The sequence below is a fragment of the Chiloscyllium plagiosum genome, unplaced genomic scaffold (assembly GCF_037043375.1).
Source record: "Chiloscyllium plagiosum isolate Xiang-an unplaced genomic scaffold, Cpla_swu_hap1 HiC_scaffold_34, whole genome shotgun sequence".
NCBI classification, from domain to species: Eukaryota; Metazoa; Chordata; class Chondrichthyes; order Orectolobiformes; family Hemiscylliidae; genus Chiloscyllium; species Chiloscyllium plagiosum.
In genome coordinates, this window is record NW_028270172.1 from 9,899,163 (window position 1) to 9,919,765 (window position 20,603).

Below are 20,603 nucleotides of genomic sequence, written 5' to 3' on the forward strand. Positions count from 1 at the left end.
AGTTGTTTGGGTTCGTCCTTCTTTAGAGAGGTCCTGGTGAAGTCGCCTTTTGTTGGTAACAAATTACATTAAATCATGTTCAGGATGGATACAGTGTTTACCTTTAATTTCTAAGTTGTTATAACCAGGGGATGGGTGACAGATTTACTTTTAACTTACTTGTGTATATTAATAATCTTGTTTTTTACCTTTTTTTCGCTACTTTATCCTGGCTTGCCTGTGTTTATGGCACGACCCTGGCTAGTAGGAGTTAAGAGGGTGGTTGGGATGGTTAGTAGGATTATGGGATGTGTAGGTGCTCCCTTTGAATAGAAGGTAAATTCCTCTAATCAGTGTCTTTGCCTCTTTTTTGCTTTTTTGTTTTTGATGTACATAGTTTTTGCAAGTTTTGTAGATTTGTTAGTTATAGCTGTTTTAGTTTATCTATTTTTGTGTTTTATGGATTTTCTTGTACTGAGGCTCGGCAATTCACAGTTCAGGTTCTTCCTCTCTGGAGTCTGGTGCAACAGAAGGTTACGGCTAAGGATTTGTTCAAGTGGTGCACCTGGAATATTAAGGGGAGTCACTCACTGGTGAAGAGGAAGAAGGTACTTTCCAGTCTTAAAAGGGAGAGGGTGGATGTTGCCTTATTGCAATAAATACATCTAGACAATGCAGAGCATTTGAAACTGCAACAGAATGGGTATGACCATATTTATTTCTAATTCTTCAACACTAGAAGTAGGGGGCGGGGGCTTAATTGTTAGGAAGAATTTCCAATTTAAGTTGTGAAAGTGTAATAAAGACAGGAGATTTGTAATCTTTAAAGCTTTGATAAATGGAGAAGAATGTGGGATCTTAAATTTTTATTGTCCCCTGGCCCACCCCCTCAAGTCCTTGATAGGTGCACTTTCTAAACTGGTTAACCTCGCATCTCAGCATATTATCATAGGGGGGGATTTTAATTGTCTAATGGATCCTACGGTAGGCAGACTGCCCAAAGGTTCCCCAATATTTTCTTCATGATCTAAGCTATTAAGGGATTTGTGTGTTGAACTAGGACTGGTAGATGTTTGGAGGCACCTTCACCCTACCGGTAGGGATTTTATGTTTTTCTCAAATCTGCACAAATGCCATACCAGAATTGATCTCTTTTTGATTCCTGTAGCATTTGGGCTCAGTGGTGTCATGTGCAATTATGTCACTATTTCTGATCATCAAGAGTAAGGATACTATGGTAGGTTTGAGGTACTGGCGACTGGATCCTTTCATCCTTAAGGATAGCAAGTTTACTGAATTATTTTCTACTGAGTTCAGGGCTTTTCTAAACATTAATTCAAGCTCGGCCAGTAACCCATCCATTCTCTGGAAAACTGCTAAAGCCTATGCTAGTGTGTTAGTTATTTCCTATTCTGCCAGTAAGAAAAGGTAGAAGGGTGAACAGCAACGCTTGCTCGAAACACAGCTGAAGGCAGCTGAAAAGGAATACTTTGATAGCCCTTGTTGGTTAAACTGTTTAGGATCACAGCACTTCGGTCCACACTGAACTCCATGCTCACACAGACATATAAGAGGGAGCTTACATTTGCAAAACAAAGGTTGTTTGAGCATGGGGATAAGCCGGGCAAGTACAAAGTGTGTCTTTCCAGGAAAAGGAATGCTCCCTAAGCCATTACCTCGATCAGGGAAGATACTGGAAATTTAACCCATGATTCTAAAAGGATTAATGCAGCATTTTAGGAATTTCATTCCGAACTATACCAGTCTGAAAGCTGTGAGGATGGGCGGGTTAGGATGGAGTCATTTTTCAAGAATTTGGACATCCCAAAGATGACCCATGAGCAAGAGGTTTTCCCTAATGCTCCATTATCAGCTCAAGAGAGCAGGAGGCTATGAGGCAGCTTCAGAATGGAAAGGCACCTGGTCCTGACGGACTTACCAGTCAGTTTTATAAGGAATTTATAAGTATACTGTCAGGACCGGTGCTTAGTATTTAACAATTCACATTGTCGTGGCCTCCTCCCGCCATCTTTAAGAGAGGCGAACATCTCTCTTATCCTTAAAAAAGGGAAAAGCCCTAGAGGACTGTACTTCCTATAGGCCCATCTCATTCCTGAATGTCAATTTCAAAATCCCATCCAATACTCTTGCACTAAGACTAGAAATTATACTGCCCTCCATCATTAAGGAGGATCAGACGGGTTTTATAAAAGGTTGCAGCTCATTGGATAATGTCAGGAGGTTACTTAATACGACCCAAGTATGGCAACAATGATCGGTACAGGGATTAGTGATCTCTCTAGACGCGAAGAAGGTATTTCACCAGGTCGAGTGGCCATATTTTTTTAATACTTTAAAGCGGTTTGCCTTGGCCGAGGTTGTTATCAAATGGGTAAAGGTTTTGTATAGTGACCCTCTTGCTGTGGCTTTCACCAATGGTGTATGGTCAAGCAATTTCAATATTCTTAGGAGCTGTCAACAGGGCTGTTCCTTATCACCACTGCTTTTCACATGATGATACCGCTGGCGAAGACAATAAGCAGGGATCCCAATATATCCACTCCAGAAGTGGAGACAAAGTCACATAAGATTGCATTGTATGCAGATAACATTCTCATCTTTTTATCAAACCCAACAGTTTCAGTGCCTCATCTAATACAATGCATTAGTTCACTTGGTGGCTTTTCGGGTTGGAAGATCAACTTTGCAAAATCAGAGGCCATGCCCATAGGCAGTCTCCTGAAAATGCCTGGTCCAGAGGACGAATCGCGATTTCCCTTTAAATGGTCACAGGAGGGCTTTCTCTACTTAGGTATATTCATTACTCCCGTCTTTGATCGGCTATTTAAAACCAGCTTTGCCAATTTATTTGACAGAATCAAACAAGACCTTTGAAGCTGGGAGGCACTTCCGATCTCTTGGCTAGGTCGGATAGGCCTAATTAAAATGAACATTCTCCCCCACCTGCTGTACCCTATGCAAATGCTTCCTCTGCTTTTTACTAAGCAAACATTTTGAAGACTAAATGGCTGGTTCAGTTTCTTTATCTGGTTTCCCAAGCGACCCCTTATTAAACTAACTTAACTGCAGCTACCCCACAGACTAGGAGGGAGAGGATCTCCCAGATATCAACAACTATCAATTAAGCTCATTGCTATCTCACGAGGGACCCTCACTCACTATGGTTAGACATCGAAGCATCTCAGGCAAGATGCCCCCTTATTAGCTTGCTGTTCTTGGACAAAATGAGGACAGTTAAGGAATATTGCCAAAGCCCAATAGTTATTAATACTGTTAAAGCATGGAGGGCAATGCATCAGAGTGAGGTCAATATTGTCAAGATGTCATTTTTTACACCCATTGTTGGTATGCTGGATTTTCAGCTGGAGATGATGGACTTGGGGTTTAAACTATGGGCAGCCAGGGGGTGTCTTGCCTGGATGACTTATTCCAGGGGGATATACTGATGTCTTTTGACCAGTTGGCTCAGAAATACGAGTTGCCCAATGGGGACCACTTCCGTTTTGTTCAAATGAGATATTTCACACAAAAAGCGACCATTCTTATAGCTCTGACATGGAGAAGAGGGTGCTGAGTGCTGAGAACTGACTTTCTGTCAACAATCTCTATCACCTATTAGGGAGAGGGTCTGTAAGATATGGGAGAGAGAGCTAGACTTTGAGATCTCTTCTGAAGTATGGGAAGATATCTGGGAAAACACAAGGAGGATCTCGATTTGCAACAGGACCCATGTGTTGCAATTGAAAATTATCCACAGGGTCCAAATGGCACCAGATTGCCTTTCAAAATTGAACATGGGAGTATCTCCAATGTGTCCTAAATGCAAAATGAGTATGGGTATGCTCACTCATTGTCTCTGGTCCTGCCACAGGCTGCTGGCATACTGAAGAGTTGTGGCAGGCGAAATTGAGAGGGTCTTGGGACAGAGGTGGAGATGGACCCAGTATCTCTTCTTCTTGGCCTTGTTAATTCACTTGCGTTCAACATGCACTAAAAAAAGCTTTTCAGTATCCTCACTTTTTGTGCAAGAAAGAACATTCTGTTAGGATGGGTGTCTGAAAACCTCCTGGGATTGTCGGGCTGGCGTAAGCTTGTCATGGAACACATCCCTTTCTTACATGTATGGTGCACCATATAACATAATTTTGTAAGACACGGCAGCCCTTTTTGGACTACTTGGGTACACATTTGTCTGCCATATTATAAGGACCTTTATATAGTCATGACGATTCTGTTTAATGAGTCTGGTATCCAGACAGGAGGAACTATGAACACATGAATATGTATAAATTTATGTTCTCGATGTTGAGGGGTATTACTTTGTTTCATTGAGCTGGATTATTACTATTATTATTACTGTCATGATCTATTAGTTATCATTTATTTATGTAATTAGTGGATTTGTTTGTATTGTTTTGAATTGTTTTGTTTTGTATTTGCTGTAATATCCAAAAAAACTCCTTTTTTTCCTATAAAATTTTTTTCAAAAAATTCCACTTAAATAAATGAATCATTTTAAATGTTGAATTCAATAATGACTCTCACATTTAGAAATTTAAGCAGGACATTATCCCCACACCTGTGTGGGTTTCCTCTGGGTGCACCAATTTCCTCCCATAGGTCCAAAAATGTGCAGGTTAAGTGGATTGGCCATGTTAAATTGCCAATTGTGTCCAGGGATGTGCAGGCTAGGTGGGCTAGCCATCGAAAAAGTAGAGCTACAGGAATGGGTCAGGGTAGGATGCTCTTCAGGGGATTGGCGTGGACTCGATGGGTTGAATGGACTGCTTCCATAGTGTAGGGATGCCAATATTTTATTCTTGCATCTTATTGGGGTCATAGTGGGAGGTGGGGGGGAGGTTTACTGAGGAACCCTGATAGCCATATTTACCTCATATTAATTCTGAATGCTTATTCACGTTAAATCTGGAGGAACATAAATATATATTGTAGATTATTTTACTTTTACATCTTTGCAAAGTAAAGTTTATTGTTTGTTCAAAACCATGGAATCATGCGGTTTTATTATGTCTCCAAAAATCTCATACTATTTCTATGCAAAACAAAGTTAGAAGTTCCTCGCCAGATTGTAACAGCTTTGGTGGTCTGGTTTTTGGACCATAACATTGTAATGCAAAACTCCACTAGTTTCATTTGTCTGAATTGATGAAGGGGTACTAAACAAAACAACAAGCACAGTGAAAATTGCTGTGGACCCCTTTTAAGAATTTTTCATTAACAAAGTTGAGTTGGCAATTTCTAACTTACTGTTTTTTGGGAGTTTTTTTCAAGAAAGCTATGTTTACAACAGGAAAATCAAGCCATCTAACTCATCATACCTGTTTCAAATGGAATGATATGCATGTTATGTATAAGGTTGCTTGTCATATCTAGGCGAAAATGAGGACTGCAGATGCTGGAGATCAGAGTCAAGAGTGTGGCGCTGGAAAAGCACAGCAGATAAGGCAGCATCCGAGGAGCAGGAGAATCGATGTTTCGGGCAAACGCCTTTCATCAGGAATGGATTTATCGTACCTATCAAGCTTCTTCTGTTTGCATTATTTGGGAAGTGGTAGATTTTGGGGTATTATAGATGGGGAGGGAATTAGCCTCAGTGCATGTAATTTAAAGTTATTAGCCATTTCTTCTTCTTAGGCAGCTTCTTGAGATAAAGGCCAACTTGTTTCCACTTGTTCGTTGGGTTCAGAGATGGCTAATGAGAACAATGAGTGATCTGCAGACTCTGCCACATGTGAGCCAGCTGGTGCTTGAGGGATCAGTAGATGCAATGCTGGAGATTTATGCACTGTATCCCGTATGTTTACTTCACTTCTCCTTAAAACCCATCTCCGATCAAGATTTTGATCATTTGCTTTCTTTAGGAGACTCAGTGTCTTTAACCTTAATTTTATCTTAAAGTTTGTTTTATAGTCTCATGTGAAGCACCGTGGTACATTATATTAGAGGTGTTCTACAAATTGGTGCTGTTGGTATTGTTAACAAATTGTGAATATTGAAACACTTCAAGCGATGAAATATTTAGCAAAATTATAACAAGTAATTCTAGCACATAGACCAAGCTGACCATTCTTGGGAGGTAAAGAAAGAGAGAGGGGTTCCTCCATATACAAAGAACTCCACAGTTATGTCAACAAAAGCTTAGTGCTTCTAAAATGGCTTGGTGGTGGATATTTATACCAAAAACAATTACACACTAAATTTAGCAATTTTGGTGGCGTTCTAGTCAGGATTATCAAGATTTTCATAACTCTAATTTTAATTAAAATGTCGTCTTGCTCAACCCATGTAGACCAAACATCAGATTACATAGTTCTGACAAAGGGTAACTGGACTTTTGAAAGATTAACTCTGATTTTCTTTCCACAGAGGCGGCTGAGTTTCTCTAGCACTTTCTGTCCTTGTATTACATGTATCATCATAGTACATGTTTGGCATTTGCTCTATATTTATTAACCTATTTGAATATCTTACACATCTCCATAAGACCATAAGACATAGGAGCAGAAAATAGGCCATTTGGCCCATCAAGTCTGGTCCGCCATTGAATCATGACTGATAGGTTTTTCAACCCCAATTTCTCACTTGCTCCCCGTAACCTTTGATCCCCATAGGCAATCAAGAACTTATCTATCTCTATTTTAAATATACTCAATGACCTGGCCTCCAGAGCCTTCTGTAGCATTGAATTTCATAGATTTACCACTATCTAGCTAAATTAGTTTCTCTTATCTCCATTCTAAAAGGGCTTCCCTTTACTCTAAGGCTGTGCCCTCCGATCCTCGTCTCTCCTGCCAATGGAAACATCTTCCCAATGTCCACTCTATCCAGACCATTCAGTATTCTGAAAGTTTCAATCAGCCTTCTGAACTCCATCGAGTATAGTCGCAGAGTCCTCAAACGTTCCTCATATGTTAAGCCTTTCATTTTTGTGGTCATTCTCGTGAACCTTCTCTGGACCCGCTCCAGGGCTAGTGCATCTTTTCTGAGATATGGGGCCAAAGATTGCTCAAAATGCTCTAAATATGGGCTGACCAGAGTCTTATAAAGCCTCAGTAGTACATCTCTGCTTTTATATTCTAGTCCTCTCGAGATGAATGACAACATTGTATTTGCCTTCCTAACCACTGACTCAATCAGCAAGTTTACCTTAATAGAAACCTGGACTAGGAGTCCCAAGTCCCTTTGCACTACAGATTTCTGAATTTTCGCCCCATTTAGAAAATAATCCATGCCTCTATTCTTCCTACCAAAGTGCATGACCTCACACTTCCCATGTATTACATCTGCCACTTCTTTCCCCACTCTAGCCTAAATATTTCTGCCTCCTCAATACTACCTGCCCCTCCACTTATTTTTGTATCATCTGCAAACATAGCCAGAATGCCCTCAGTTCCTTCATCCAGATCACTAATGCATAAAGTGAAAAATCGAGGTCCCAACACCAACCCTTGTGGAACAGCACTAGTCACTAGCTTCCATCCTGAAAAGGACCCTTCTTGGCAAATACATTCTGAGCTGGGACTGGAATCCAGATCTTCTAGGCCAGATATAAGGACACTACCATTACACCACAAGACCCTTGAGGGCATTTCTTCTATGTACATGAGATAATTTTAGACTCCATATAATTGCGTCACATTAACAGCTGCACACTCCTGAAAATACACTTTAGGGAGTGCCTCCTGTAAACAGCAATTCCTTTGTGAAAGCTGCTCCCAAATGCTTTGGAACAACAGAAATATAAAAGACATCTGTGCAAGCAAAAGAAAAAATACATAGACATTTTCTGAATACATGGTGCATTTGTTCTGACAAAGGGTTTATGATCAAAGCATTGGCTTGTATTTTCTGTTCGCGAATGGGATTGCTGTATATTTATAGCAAGTATACAGACCCGAATCAAAGAAAAACCGAACAATATTTTTCAAGTAGTTCAGCAATACAAATTAAACAGATTTGAAATTTAATCTCTGGATTAAATTAATTAATAAAGTGCGAGTTTGAATTCTAAAATGGTCTTTGTTCAAGAAACAGGTTTGTAGCCCAAAACTGAATTATCAATATATCTTGCATATTAGGGGAAAAAAATATAATTTACAGGAAAATCGGAACATTTGTAATCAATGTTGAATTACCCAGTTTCCCTCATCCTCAGCACTATAAGGGGTTACACAATGTCCCAAAAAAATCAGCAAATGATCTGTCAGTGAGCTGTCAAAGCTCAAATATCTCTTCTCTCCAGTAATACGGTAATCTAGATAGGTTTGTTTGTCTCATGGGACGTAGGAGTGCTGCAAGGTTGATGCTCGCTTCTGCATCAGAGCACAGTCTGAGCTGAAGCTGTGGCTCACAGATGGGCCTTAGCCCCTTCAAATCCAACTTCAGATTCAAGCTATTACGAATCTGGGTTCGCCAACCTAGTTGCTATCCTGCTGAAAGTGGGGAAGGGAAGGATCACATTTAAATGAACTATCTTGACGTAAAAACAAAAAGTACTGGAGAAACATGAAGTAGGGCTTCTTTAAGTTCTTGTGCTTGAAACATTAGCTCTGTTTTTCTCTCACCTGATGCTGCCAGTCCTGATAAGTTTTACAAGCATTTTCTGTTTTTATTTCAGATTCCAGCAACCAAGTATTTTGCTTTTATTTGAATATCTTGGTGACACTCATTGCCTAATCCTAACCTTGATACATAAACAATAATCATGCAGTTAAAAGGTAATTAAAGAATGCTGAGTATTTATGATGATTTGTCTCAGAACAAATGCAGAGGGTTGGAAATTGGACTGAAAACTACCTCCTCACTTTTCCCACCTGGACTATCATCTGAAAATTACCATACATAGCAGTATATACATCAATTTTCAAAGTCTCAAAGAACTCTTCCTAAAGCAGGGTTCAATTTATACATTGAGGATAAAAATGTGAACTGCTGGTGTTGGCATGTGAGATTGTCATTTTGAAATGTTACACCAAATTACACTGCAAGTTCAAAGTAAATCAAACTTAAATGAATTCTACAAACATGAGAGTTTCACAAGCAAGAAGGATTGGGACTTTAAGCAGTAGTGAGATGAGACAGAAAGTTGAGGCTGATATAGAAGTTAACAAGAACAAGTTAAATAGATAAGGCAAACAACAGCAGCAGGGAGCGAGGAAAGACTGATGTATTAAACTGCATTTATTTCATGCAAGAATCCTGACAGGTATGACAGGTGAACTCAGGGTATGGATGTGAATATGAGACTGGGATGCCATTAGTTTCTATAGAAACATGTCTGATGGAGGGACAGGACTGGCAACTCACTGTTCTGGGATACAGATGCTATAGGAAGGGGAGGCAAGAGAGGAGGGGGGGAGTGGTGTTTTTGATTAGGTAAAGTACCATGGCAATACTTAGGATATTCCTGAGTGATTGTCCAGTGAAGCTATGTATGATGAATTAAGAAATAAGAAGTGGGCGGTAACTTTATTAGGATTGCACTAAAGGATCTCAAAAGTCAGCAGAAAATTGAGGAGCAAATGTGTAGGGAGATCGCAGATTGCTGTAAGAATAATAGGGTTGTAATAGTGGGGGATTTTAACTTCCCAAATATACACTGGGTCTGCTATAGTGTTAAGAGCTTGAATGGGGAGGAATTTGTTCATGTGTTCAAGAAAACTCAATCGATATGTAGATGGCCTTTCGAGAGAAAGGGCAAAGATCAGCCTCCTCTTTGGAAATAAAGCAGGGCAAGTGACTGAGGTGTTCGTGGGCAAGAACTGTAGAACCATAATTTTATTAGTGTTAAAATAGTTATGGAAAAGGATAGGCCTGGTCCACAAGTTAAAGTTCTAAACTGGGGAAAGGCCAATTTTGATGGTATCACACAGTAGCTTTCAAAAGTTTAATGGGAAAAGCTGTTCGCAGATAAAGGGACGTCCGTCAAGTGGTAGGTTTTCAAAAGTGAGATAACGAGAGTTCAGGGCCAGCGTGTTCATGTTAGTGTAAAGGTCATGGTTGGCAGGAGGAGAGAACACTGGATGACTAGAGATATTGAGGTTCTGATCAAGAAAAAGAGGGACGCATATATCAGGTATTAACAGCTGGGATCAAGTGAAACTCCCAAGGAAGTTTAGGGGATGTAGAAGAATACCTAAGAGGGAAATCAGGATGGCAAAAAGGGGAAATGAGATAGCCCTGACAGATAGATGAAAGGAAAATCCAAAAGAGATTCGACAAGTATACTAAGGGCAAAAGATCCAAGATGGCGGTCAGAGCTCATCCACTTTCTTTTGCCTTTTGTGTTCTTTTTGTTCCTTCTTTTTGGTGATGTCCTGAACTCCCAGCCTCAGCGTGGACCGCATGGCAATCTTTTGGTTTGGTGGCTTCTCAGGTAACCATGGCAGTCTCTCAGTGGCCCAATGTGGTGGTGTTCTGATTCAGCGTGACAGTCTCTTGGCTGCTCAACACTGGGGTCTCTCAGTCCAGTATGGAGTCCCAGCCTGAGATGATTCCATAGCAGATGCATAGATGATTCTCTCAGCCTTGAAGTGAAGTCCTATACAGACTGCAGTCAAGGCCCAGTGCAGACTAAAAGCCAGAAGATTCAAGATGGCAGCAGTCTGAGAAGTCTGCTACGTTAGGCTCTGTGCCATACCCTAGGCAAGGTGGGCTTCTACGCGTATCCCCCACCCCGCCTCATTAACCACCCCGCCTCATTAAGAAAAATTGTCAGTGTGAAACAAGCAGTACACTTAGAACCTTTTTAATTTGGATTTGGAGGCTTTGGAGCCAAGATGAAGGCAAACAAGAGAAAGGGAGCAAAAGGAGCACAGCAGGCAGGGCATTCCCCTACTGTGTCAGGTACACCCGCAGCCACTGCTTCGATCCCTTTGGAGGTGCCGCTGAGCTCGGTGGAACAGCATCTACTCTCGGAGTTCGCAAAACTCCTTGAAAAAAATTGAAACGGCGCTGGAACCAATTTCTGCCATGCTGGTAAAGCATGAGCAGGAGATTTGGTTATTAGATCGCTGTGTGGAAGCAGTTGAACAAAGGACTGCAGCATCGGAGACCGCAATGGAGAACTCCGAGGGGCAGATCCGAACCTTGGAAGGCTGGCCTTGGGCGCTGCTGGATCAGGTAGATGACCTCAAAAATCGAGGTCGGAGAAAAAACTTACGTGTTGTGGGTCTTCCGGAGTGCAAGGTAGGCAAACCTCTCACCAATTTCCTGGAGAAGTGGCTCCTAGAGTTCCTCAGGCTGGATATCAGGTTAGGCTGGGTGAGCGTGGAGCAGGCCCGCCGGATTGCGATGCGCAGGTCCGGATCAGATCCTAGTGTGACTCCAGCACTACAAAGACAAGCAGTTTATAATAGAAATATCCAGAAGACTGGGAAGAGATCTGGTATATAAAGTTCAAACACAATGTTTTTTTCAAGACTTCCAATGCTGTAATTAAGAAGAGGAAGACTTTGATGATGTCAAGAGAAAATTGAGAGACTTAAATATTCAATATTCTAGAAGGTTTTAATTATGGGGGAATATGTCCAAAACCTTTACTTGATAGAAAAAGCAAAAGAATTTGTGAACTTGCTGAAATAATAGACTTGGACCGAGGGGGACGGAGCAAGAGGAAGAGTTGTTTGCAGACAATGGCATAATTTTAATAAAATCTTTTCTTTCTTTGTTCTTTTCCCTTTCATGGTTTCTGGCCTTATAAGTTTGGTATTGCTTTGGTGTAAAATCTGGTTTATTTCATATTATATCCATTTGGCAGTTGTCTATTATTTTACTGTTCTATTTTTCTGGGTGAGGGGTGGTTACTTGTTCGGTGTAAAGATGTGTGGGGTTGAGGTATGAAGGGGGAGGGGAGGGTGTCCATTGTTAACTTGTATGAGTGTAAATAACATGTTTTTTTCCATTGCCGGGATTTGGGGCGCGGCCTTAATTGGAAGATGGCAAGACGGCTGTAAGGTTGGGAATGAATGTCCCCTATGGGGGGTGTCTCTGGAGATTTGTGGTTTTGTTTAAGTTAGGAGTAGTGGTTAGATTTTTAGTTTTAGTAGCTTTTGTAGGAATAGTTTTCAAATTTGATAAATTGGGTGTTTTTTTCCACTCACCACACATTGAATGGGCTTCTTCCTGTTAGTGGATCGCAGGTGTGCAGTCATGGCTAGTGATCTGAATACGTGGTGCACCTGGAATATAAAGGGGAGCCACTCCCCCAGTAAAAGGAAAAAGGTGCTTTCAAATCTTAAGAAGGAAAGAGTTGACATTACTCTATTACAAGAGACACATTTAACCAATAGGGAACATCTGAAGTTACAATAGGGAGGGCTATGATAGGGTATTCTTCTCCTCCTTCAACTCCAAAAGAAGAGGAGTGGCCATATTGGTACGAAGAAACCTCCCATTTCAGGTGATAGATCAAATTAAGGATGAGTATGGACGGTTCATCATTCTCAAGGCTCTGCTACATGGAGAAGAATATGGTGTCCTGTACATTTACTGTCCTCCGGCGCATCCTCTCAAATTTTTAGTTGACACAGTCTCTAAATTAATGGCTGTTGAGGTGTGCAGTATTGATTAGGGCCTTTATATAGCCGTGAGGGCTGTGCATGGTAGTCTGGGTATCCCGCGGGAGGAAGCCTAGTGAATATGGGTATAATAATTGTTGCTCCTGTTGACAGGTGCTTTGGTGGAGGTGCGACGAGTGGAGTAGAGTAGAGTAATGTAGTATAGTGTAATTTAATTTTATTGGATAGTAATTTAATTTAATACTATTTTATTTAATGAGGTTATTTTAACTTGGGTTAAATTAAGAAAGAAACTACTGTATCTCAAACATTAGTAGGTTGTTTATTATTAACATCACTGTAATATAATAATGCAGTATTATTTCTACGTTCCTCCTTTTTTTGTACTTTTATAGCTTTTGGTTTTCTTTGTTTGTAAAAAAAAGTATAATTTTTTCAATAAATATACATACTAAACAAAAAGGTAGGCGCTGGCATGGACTGAGTTGGAAGGACTGTTATTAGAGTCATAGAGATGTACAGCATGGAAACAGACCCTTCGGTCCAACCCGTCCATGCCGACCAGATTTCCCAACCCAATCTAGTCTCACCTGCCAGCACCTGGGCCATATCCCTCCAAACCCTTCCTATTCATATACCCATCCAAATGCCTTTTAAATGTTGCAATTGTACCAACCTCCACCACTTCCTCTGCCAGCTCATTCCATACATGCACTAGCCTCTGCGTGAAAAAATTGCCCCTTAGGTCCCTTTTATATCTTTCCCCTCTCATTCTAAACCTATGCCCTCTAGTTCTGGACTCTCCGACCCGAGGGAAAAGACTTTGCCTATTTATCCTATCCATGCCCCTCATAATTTTGTAAACCTCTATAAATTCACCCCTCAGCCTCCGATGCTCCAGGGAAAACAGCCCCAGCCTGTTCAGCCTCTTCCATAGCTCAAATCCTCCAAGGCTGGCAACATCTTTGTAAATCCTCTCTGAACCCTTTCAAGTTTCACAACATCTTTTCGATAGGAAGGAGACCAGAATTGCACGCAATATTCCAACAGTGGCCTAACCAATGTCCTGTCTGAACTTTTTATTTCTTTATTTTCCTAATTGTTTTTCCATAAGAATTTGTACTAAAGAATCTATACCTAGGTACCTTTGTACCTAAAATGGCACCGTTAAGTGGCACTTGTAAATCTTTCATTGTGCTCGCTTGAGTACTTGTGACAATAAAGCTAATTCTAATTCTAAAGAGTAACTCAAGACAGTAGGGCCCCTTAAAGATCAACGGGGCCTTATATGTATGGAACCACAGGAGATAGATGAGATCCTAAACAAATATTTTGCATCAGTAGTTACCATGGAGAAAGACATGGAAGCTAGGGAACCCGAGTTGAAGCCCAGCACAGGCTCGTCAGCTCTTTTTTTTTGTCTCTTTCTCTATTTTAAAAGGACTGTAATGCGGAACTTTGAACTTTATTTCTTTACTTTTCTAACTTATACCTAAGATTTTGTATCTAGGCACTTCTGAAAATGACGACATTGTACACTTTTCACTTTACTCATGTACGAGTACATGTGACAGTAAAACTTAATTCTAAAAGAGTCCAAATTACAGAAGAGGAGGTGCATAATGGTAGATAAATCCCTGGGACCTCATCGAGTGTATCCCAGGACATTATGGGAAGCTAGGGAAGAAATCATAGGGCCTCTGGGGGGAATGTTTTCCAGATGACGTGCTAGAAAACTGAAGGGTGAAGGGAGGTTGTAAGATGTAGCCTGGGAATTATAGACCAGTGAACTTAATGTCAGTGGTGGGTAAGTTGTTGGAGAGGATTCTGAGAGACCAGATCTAATTGCATTTGGAAAGGCAAGGACTGATAAGGAATAGTCAGCATGGCTTTGTGCATGGGAGTTTGTGTCTTACAAATTTGAGTCTCACAGATTTGATTTGAATTTTTTGATAAGGTGACCAAGAAGATATATGAAGGCACAGCAGTTGAAGTTTTCGATTCAGACATTAGCAAGGTTGACTGATTAGTAAGGTTCGATCACATGGCATCCAGAGAGAGCTAGCCAGCTGGATGCAAACTAACATGCTAGTAGGAGGATGGTGATAGGGGATTGTTGTTCAGACTGGAGACCTGTGACCAGTGATGTGCCGCAAAGATCAGTGCTGGGTCCACTGTTATTCATCATTTACATAAACAATTTGGGTAAGAATACAGGAGGAGAAAGTGAGGTCTGCAGATGCTGGAGATCAAAGTTGAAACTTTATTGCTGGAACAGCACAGCAGGTCAGGCAGCATCCAGGGAACAGGAGATTCGACGTTTCGGGCACAGGCCCTTCTTCAGGAATGAGCAGAGAGTGTTCAGCAGGAGAAGATAAAAGGTAGGGAGGAGGGACTTGGAGGAGGGGAGTTGGAAATGTGATAGGTGGAAAGAGGTCAAGGTGAGGGTGATAGGTCGGAGTAGGGTGGAGGCGGAGAGGTCAAGAAGAAGACTGCAGGTCAGGAAGGCGGTGCCGGGCTGGAAGGATCCGGCTGAGACAAGGTGGGGGGAGGGGGGATGAAGAAACTGGTGAAGTCCAAGTTCATCCCCTGCGGTTGGAGGGTTCCCAGTCGGAAGATAAGACGCTCCTCCTCCGACCGTCGGGTTGTTGTGGTTTGGCGGTGGATGAGTCCAATGACCTGCATATCCTCGGTGGAGTGGGAGGGGGAGTTGAAATGCTGTGCCACAGGTTGGTTGGGTTGGTTCGTCCGGGTGGCCCAGAGGTGCTCTCTGAATCGCTCCGCAAGTAGGCGGCCTGTCTCCCCAATATAGAGGAGGCCACACCGGCTGCAGCGGATGCAGTAGATGATGTGGGTGGAGGTGCAGGTGAATCTGTGGCGGATATGGAAGTTTCCCTTGGGGCCTTGGAGAGAAGTGAGGGGGGAGGTGTGGGCGCAAGTGTTGCACCTCCTGCGGTTGCAAGGGAAGGTGCCGGGAGTGGTGGTTGGGTCGGTGGGGGGTGTGGATCTGACAAGGGAGTCGCGGAGGGAGTGCAAGGACCGCAATTTCCCCCCCGACGTGGTCGACGGTGCCCTCCACCGCATCTCCTCCACTTCCCGCTCCTCCGCCCTTGAGCCCCGCCCCTCCAACCGCCACCAGGACAGAACCCCACTGGTCCTCACCTACCACCCCACCAATCTCCATGTACAGCGCATCATCCGCCGTCACTTCCGCCACCTCCAAACAGACCCCAGCACCAAGGATATATTTCCCTCCCCTCCCCTATCAGCTTTCCGTAGAGACCACTCCCTCCGCGACTCCCTTGTCAGATCCACACCCCCCACCGACCCAACCACCACTCCCGGCACCTTCCCTTGCAACCGCAGGAGGTGCAACACTTGCGCCCACACCTCCCCCCTCACTTCTCTCCAAGGCCCCAAGGGAAACTTCCATATCCGCCACAGATTCACCTGCACCTCCACCCACATCATCTACTGCATCCGCTGCAGCCGGTGTGGCCTCCTCTATATTGGGGAGACAGGCCGCCTACTTGCGGAGCGATTCAGAGAGCACCTCTGGGCCACCCGGACGAACCAACCCAACCAACCTGTGGCACAGCATTTCAACTCCCCCTCCCACTCCACCGAGGATATGCAGGTCATTGGACTCATCCACCGCCAAACCACAACAACCCGGCGGTCGGAGGAGGAGCGTCTTATCTTCCGACTGGGAACCCTCCAACCGCAGGGGATGAACTTGGACTTCACCAGTTTCTTCATCCCCCCTCCCCCCACCTTGTCTCAGCCGGATCCTTCCAGCCCGGCACCGCCTTCCTGACCTGCAGTCTTCTTCTTGACCTCTCCGCCTCCACCCTACTCCGACCTATCACCCTCACCTTGACCTCTTTCCACCTATCACATTTCCAACTCCCCTCCTCCAAGTCCCTCCTCCCTACCTTTTATCTTCTCCTGCTGAACACTCTCTGCTCATTCCTGAAGAAGGGCCTGTGCCCGAAACGTCGAATCTCCTGTTCCCTGGATGCTGCCTGACCTGCTGTGCTGTTCCAGCAATAAAGTTTCAACTAAGAATACAGGAGGCATAATTACTCAATTTGCAACTAACGTCAACATTGGTGGTAAAGTGGACAGTGAAGAAGGTGAACTAAGAGTACAACAGGATCTTGATTGACTGGGCCAGTGGGCCGAGGTACTACAGATGTAGTTTAATTCAGATAAATGTGAGGTAATGCACATTGGTAAGACAAAGCAGGGAAGCACTTAAAGTTAAAGATAAGGTCCTAGAGAGTGTTGTTGAACAGAGAGACCTAGGGGTGCAGATTCACAGTTCCTTGAAAGTGGCAGCACGGATAGACACAATAGTGAAGAAGGCATTTGGCACACTTGCCTTCATTGATCAGAGTACTGAGTAGAGGAATTGGGGCGTCATGTTATGGAAGTACAGGACTTTGGTATACATTTGGAATACTGTGTACAATTCTGCTCACCTGACTATAGGAAGGATGTTACTCAACCGGAAAGGGTATAAAAAGATTGACAAAGATGTTACCATGTCTGGAGGGTTTGAGTTGTATGGACAAGCTAGATAGGTTGGGACCTTTTTTCCTCTGGTGCGTAGCCAAGGTCTATTCCCAAGGATAGGTGAGTCCAAAACTAGAGGGCATAGTCATACAGCACAGAAACAAACCCTTCAGTCTAACTCATTTATGCTGACCAGGTATTCAAACTTAACTACTCACTTGCCCTTGGAAAAAAAACTTGGCTATTCACCTTATGATTTTATCAACCTCTCTAAGCTCATCCCTTAGTCTCCAGCGGCTCCAGGAAAAAAGTCCCAGCCTATGCTTATAATCAAATGTCCCAGTCCCGGCAACATTTTTGCAAATGTTTTGGCACCCTTTCTAATAATGTCCTTCCTATTAGGTTTAAGGGCAACTTTTCACAGAGGGTGATGTGTATATGGAATGAGCTATGAAAGGAAGTGGTAGAGACAGGTACAATTACAATATTTAAAAGACAATCAGATCGGTACATAGATAGGTGAAGTTCAGAGGGAAATTGGCCAAACACAGGCAAATGGGACTAGTTAAATTTGGGAAACCTGGTTGGCATGGACGAATGGGGCCAAAGGGTCCATTTCTTTACTGTATGATTCTATCCTTTCAATCATGATTGTTTTAAAAAAAACATCAAATTGATTGTTTTCAAAATTAGATGGAATAAACTCGATCAAATTGGGAGTTTAAATTGTTGAGCAAACATTTTGTTCAAGCTTTTCATCTTTCACTCATTAGGACATTTTACAAGAATACAAACTCAAGGGAAATCAAACATTTGTATGTACAAGATGATAGTGCTGATTGCTTGGCAAGGAGACTCTGATTGGTAGAAGCATTACCACAGAGAATGCATCCATTACTATTGATTGATAGTTAAATGTCATGCTTCGTTTCAATTTTAAACAGACAGGTTTTTAAAAAAATTAAACAAAGCCAGGCTGTTAACTGTCAATCATTCATCATAGATGCATTCCCCATAATATCATCTCTCTACCAAAGTCCACTTCCCAACCAAGCAGCACACTCCTCTCATATACTTCTAAGCAGGTCGAGCAGCACCAGTGAAGAGAAATCAGAACAGTACTGAAGAAGGATCACTGAACCCAAAACATTAACTCTGATTTCTCTCCACAGATGCCGCCAGATCTGCTAAGGTTTTCCAGCAACCCCGTTTGTGTTTCAGATTTCCAGCATCTACAGTTATTTCTGGGTTTTTCTTTCCTTCTCAAATTTTTTTTGGCCCTTGAATTGTTTTCTTGTGAATGGTCCTGATAGATGCAAGACAAAAATAAAATTCCAGAAAAATATTCAACAAATATAAGTGGATAGCAGTAAACATCAACACACAAAGGATGGTTTGGTTAGCCCCTTAGCTCTGTGAAAGCAGATAATTAACATTTGCTATTTGTCCCACTCTGACTTGCGCTCACATCCAGACCCTCACTGCGCATGCTCCCATCAAATATTTACCCTCCCTGCCCTCAAACAAAACGTAACCGTAAAACAAAGCATACACTTTCAATTTCTTCAGCTGGTCAATATAATCACCTGCTTTTGCTGTTCAAGACATATTCAGGGGTGAAAATGCAATTTAAAGTGATTTTTTTAAGAACGAACTCTCCATACAAACGTTTAGTTGAGGAATATAACATTAAAACTAATTGTCATTTCCACAGAGTATCAGGCAAAATTAAAAAAAAACTATAGTTATTTCTAATGAGGTCTTGAGGGATAAAGTTTTCCTTCGGTTTTAATCCGTTTTCAAACCAAAATAGCTGTTGGGAACGCGCATGCGCATTGAAACCTTAGCGCACCCTTCACGTCTCTTCATCCCGGCGCATGCACACTGGACTTCGGCAAGCACGCGTGCGCGCAGTGGCGGGTTCGGGAGGGGTCCGGCGCGCGCTGGGCCTTGGGAGCGCGCGTGCGGGTCCCGGAAGTGGCTTGCGCGCCGGCGGTCACTTCCTGTCCGTTGGCCGTTCCGAATGTTGGTGCGTCGCGAGCCGGCCAGCGACCGTTTGAAAGCGGCGGAGTTAATGGGAGCGCGAGGCGTCGCCGGCAACTATGCTGCGGTCTGGTAATGTAAGTCAGCCCCTGTGTAAATCCGGTAGATCTGATTATGTCAGCCCCATCGCCAATCGTTATTGCTGTGTGTTATCAGGAACCTGAGTTGTTCTTGCACAGGCTCGATGGGCAGGTTGAGTGGAATCTATCTAGAATTCTGGTCTATTGTAATACAAGTCTGTAATATTGGAAGACTTAATTGTGATAATCTCCGAAATTAAGGCAAATGTTCAGGTCACGTTCTAGCTTCTTTAACTCATACTGAATAAAACACGTTGAAATGTATCTGGTAATGAAAGGTTGAACAAAATGCACGTAATAAATCTGCTTTATAAGCCACATTAAAAATGCATTAGAATACATCTGGTACTGTAAGTCACTACAAAGTGCATTTGGAAATATCTGCTAATGTAAGGCTGTACAAAATGCATTGTAGTATATCTGATATTAAAAGTCACATTACAAAATGCATCAAGATATATCTGGTACCGTAAGTTAATTACAAAATGCATTTGCATATATCTGGTAGTATAAGTTTCATCAGCAAATGCGTTTGTATACATCTGGTGTCGTAAATCGCAATACAAAATGCCTTTGTGTATATGTGATACTATATCTCACTATTAAAAAACTATAATGTGGGTAAATAGCTGATATACTTGACAAATATGACACTATAAAATTGCATAATATAGGGAAAGTTTTTTGATTTATAATATTTGACAATGTGAACTAAACAATCTGATATGCCTGGAAAATTATGGATAGGAATTTTGGTAATGTAACTTGAAGCATACATGGCATTTCATAAAGTAATAGAAACTGCAAATTACATATGATGTAGGTGAATCTGTGCAGATTATACTATATCTAATAAAACATTATATATAGTTTAGGTGAATCTTTAGATGATGTAGTGACAAGTAATGCACTTGAATGAAACTGAAAGTGAAACATCTTTTTTTAAAACTATCCCAACATTCCTTCCCTCTTATTTATTGAATGCTTTATTTTCTCAAGTTTTCAATTCCACATTTGGTAATTATTTGGATTTATAGATTTTAAAATTTAATTGTTTATATTCATGGATGTTTTTAAATTGGTTAAAACAGAAACCTTTATTAAGAAATTACGGTAACTGCTTTTTTGTTTCTTTTACTTGAATTTTCTGTTCCACTTATCACAACCAATGTACTGTTTATTGACATCCACATTTATCATGTTAAACATTTGTCATTTTGCGTGGGAAAATGTGTTAAACTATAAGGCAAGATAATGTGAACTGCTTGCATCTTGGACGTTGTGTTCAGAAGATTTGGAGAAACCAATAACCTGTCATAATAATTTTGATGCAGATTCCGTAAATATTTTAATGAATGCATTACTCTGTCATTCATGACTGAATAGTTTCATTTTTGTGACTTACTTGGTAATTTGTTTGATG

General features: G+C 41.9%; 1 protein-coding gene across 1 annotated transcript in view; it reads left to right on the top strand.

Moving 5' to 3' along the window:
* Positions 1 to 19,020: 19,020 nt before the first annotated feature.
* Positions 19,021 to 20,603, top strand: part of atp2c1 (ATPase secretory pathway Ca2+ transporting 1) — a 141,339-nt gene continuing 139,756 nt past the window's right edge. Inside the window, exon 1 of the mRNA XM_043719600.2 lies at positions 19,021 to 19,177. Within this exon, the coding sequence (XP_043575535.1) occupies positions 19,160 to 19,177 (18 nt within the window). The 5' untranslated portion in view covers positions 19,021 to 19,159. The remainder of the gene's footprint in view (positions 19,178 to 20,603) is intronic.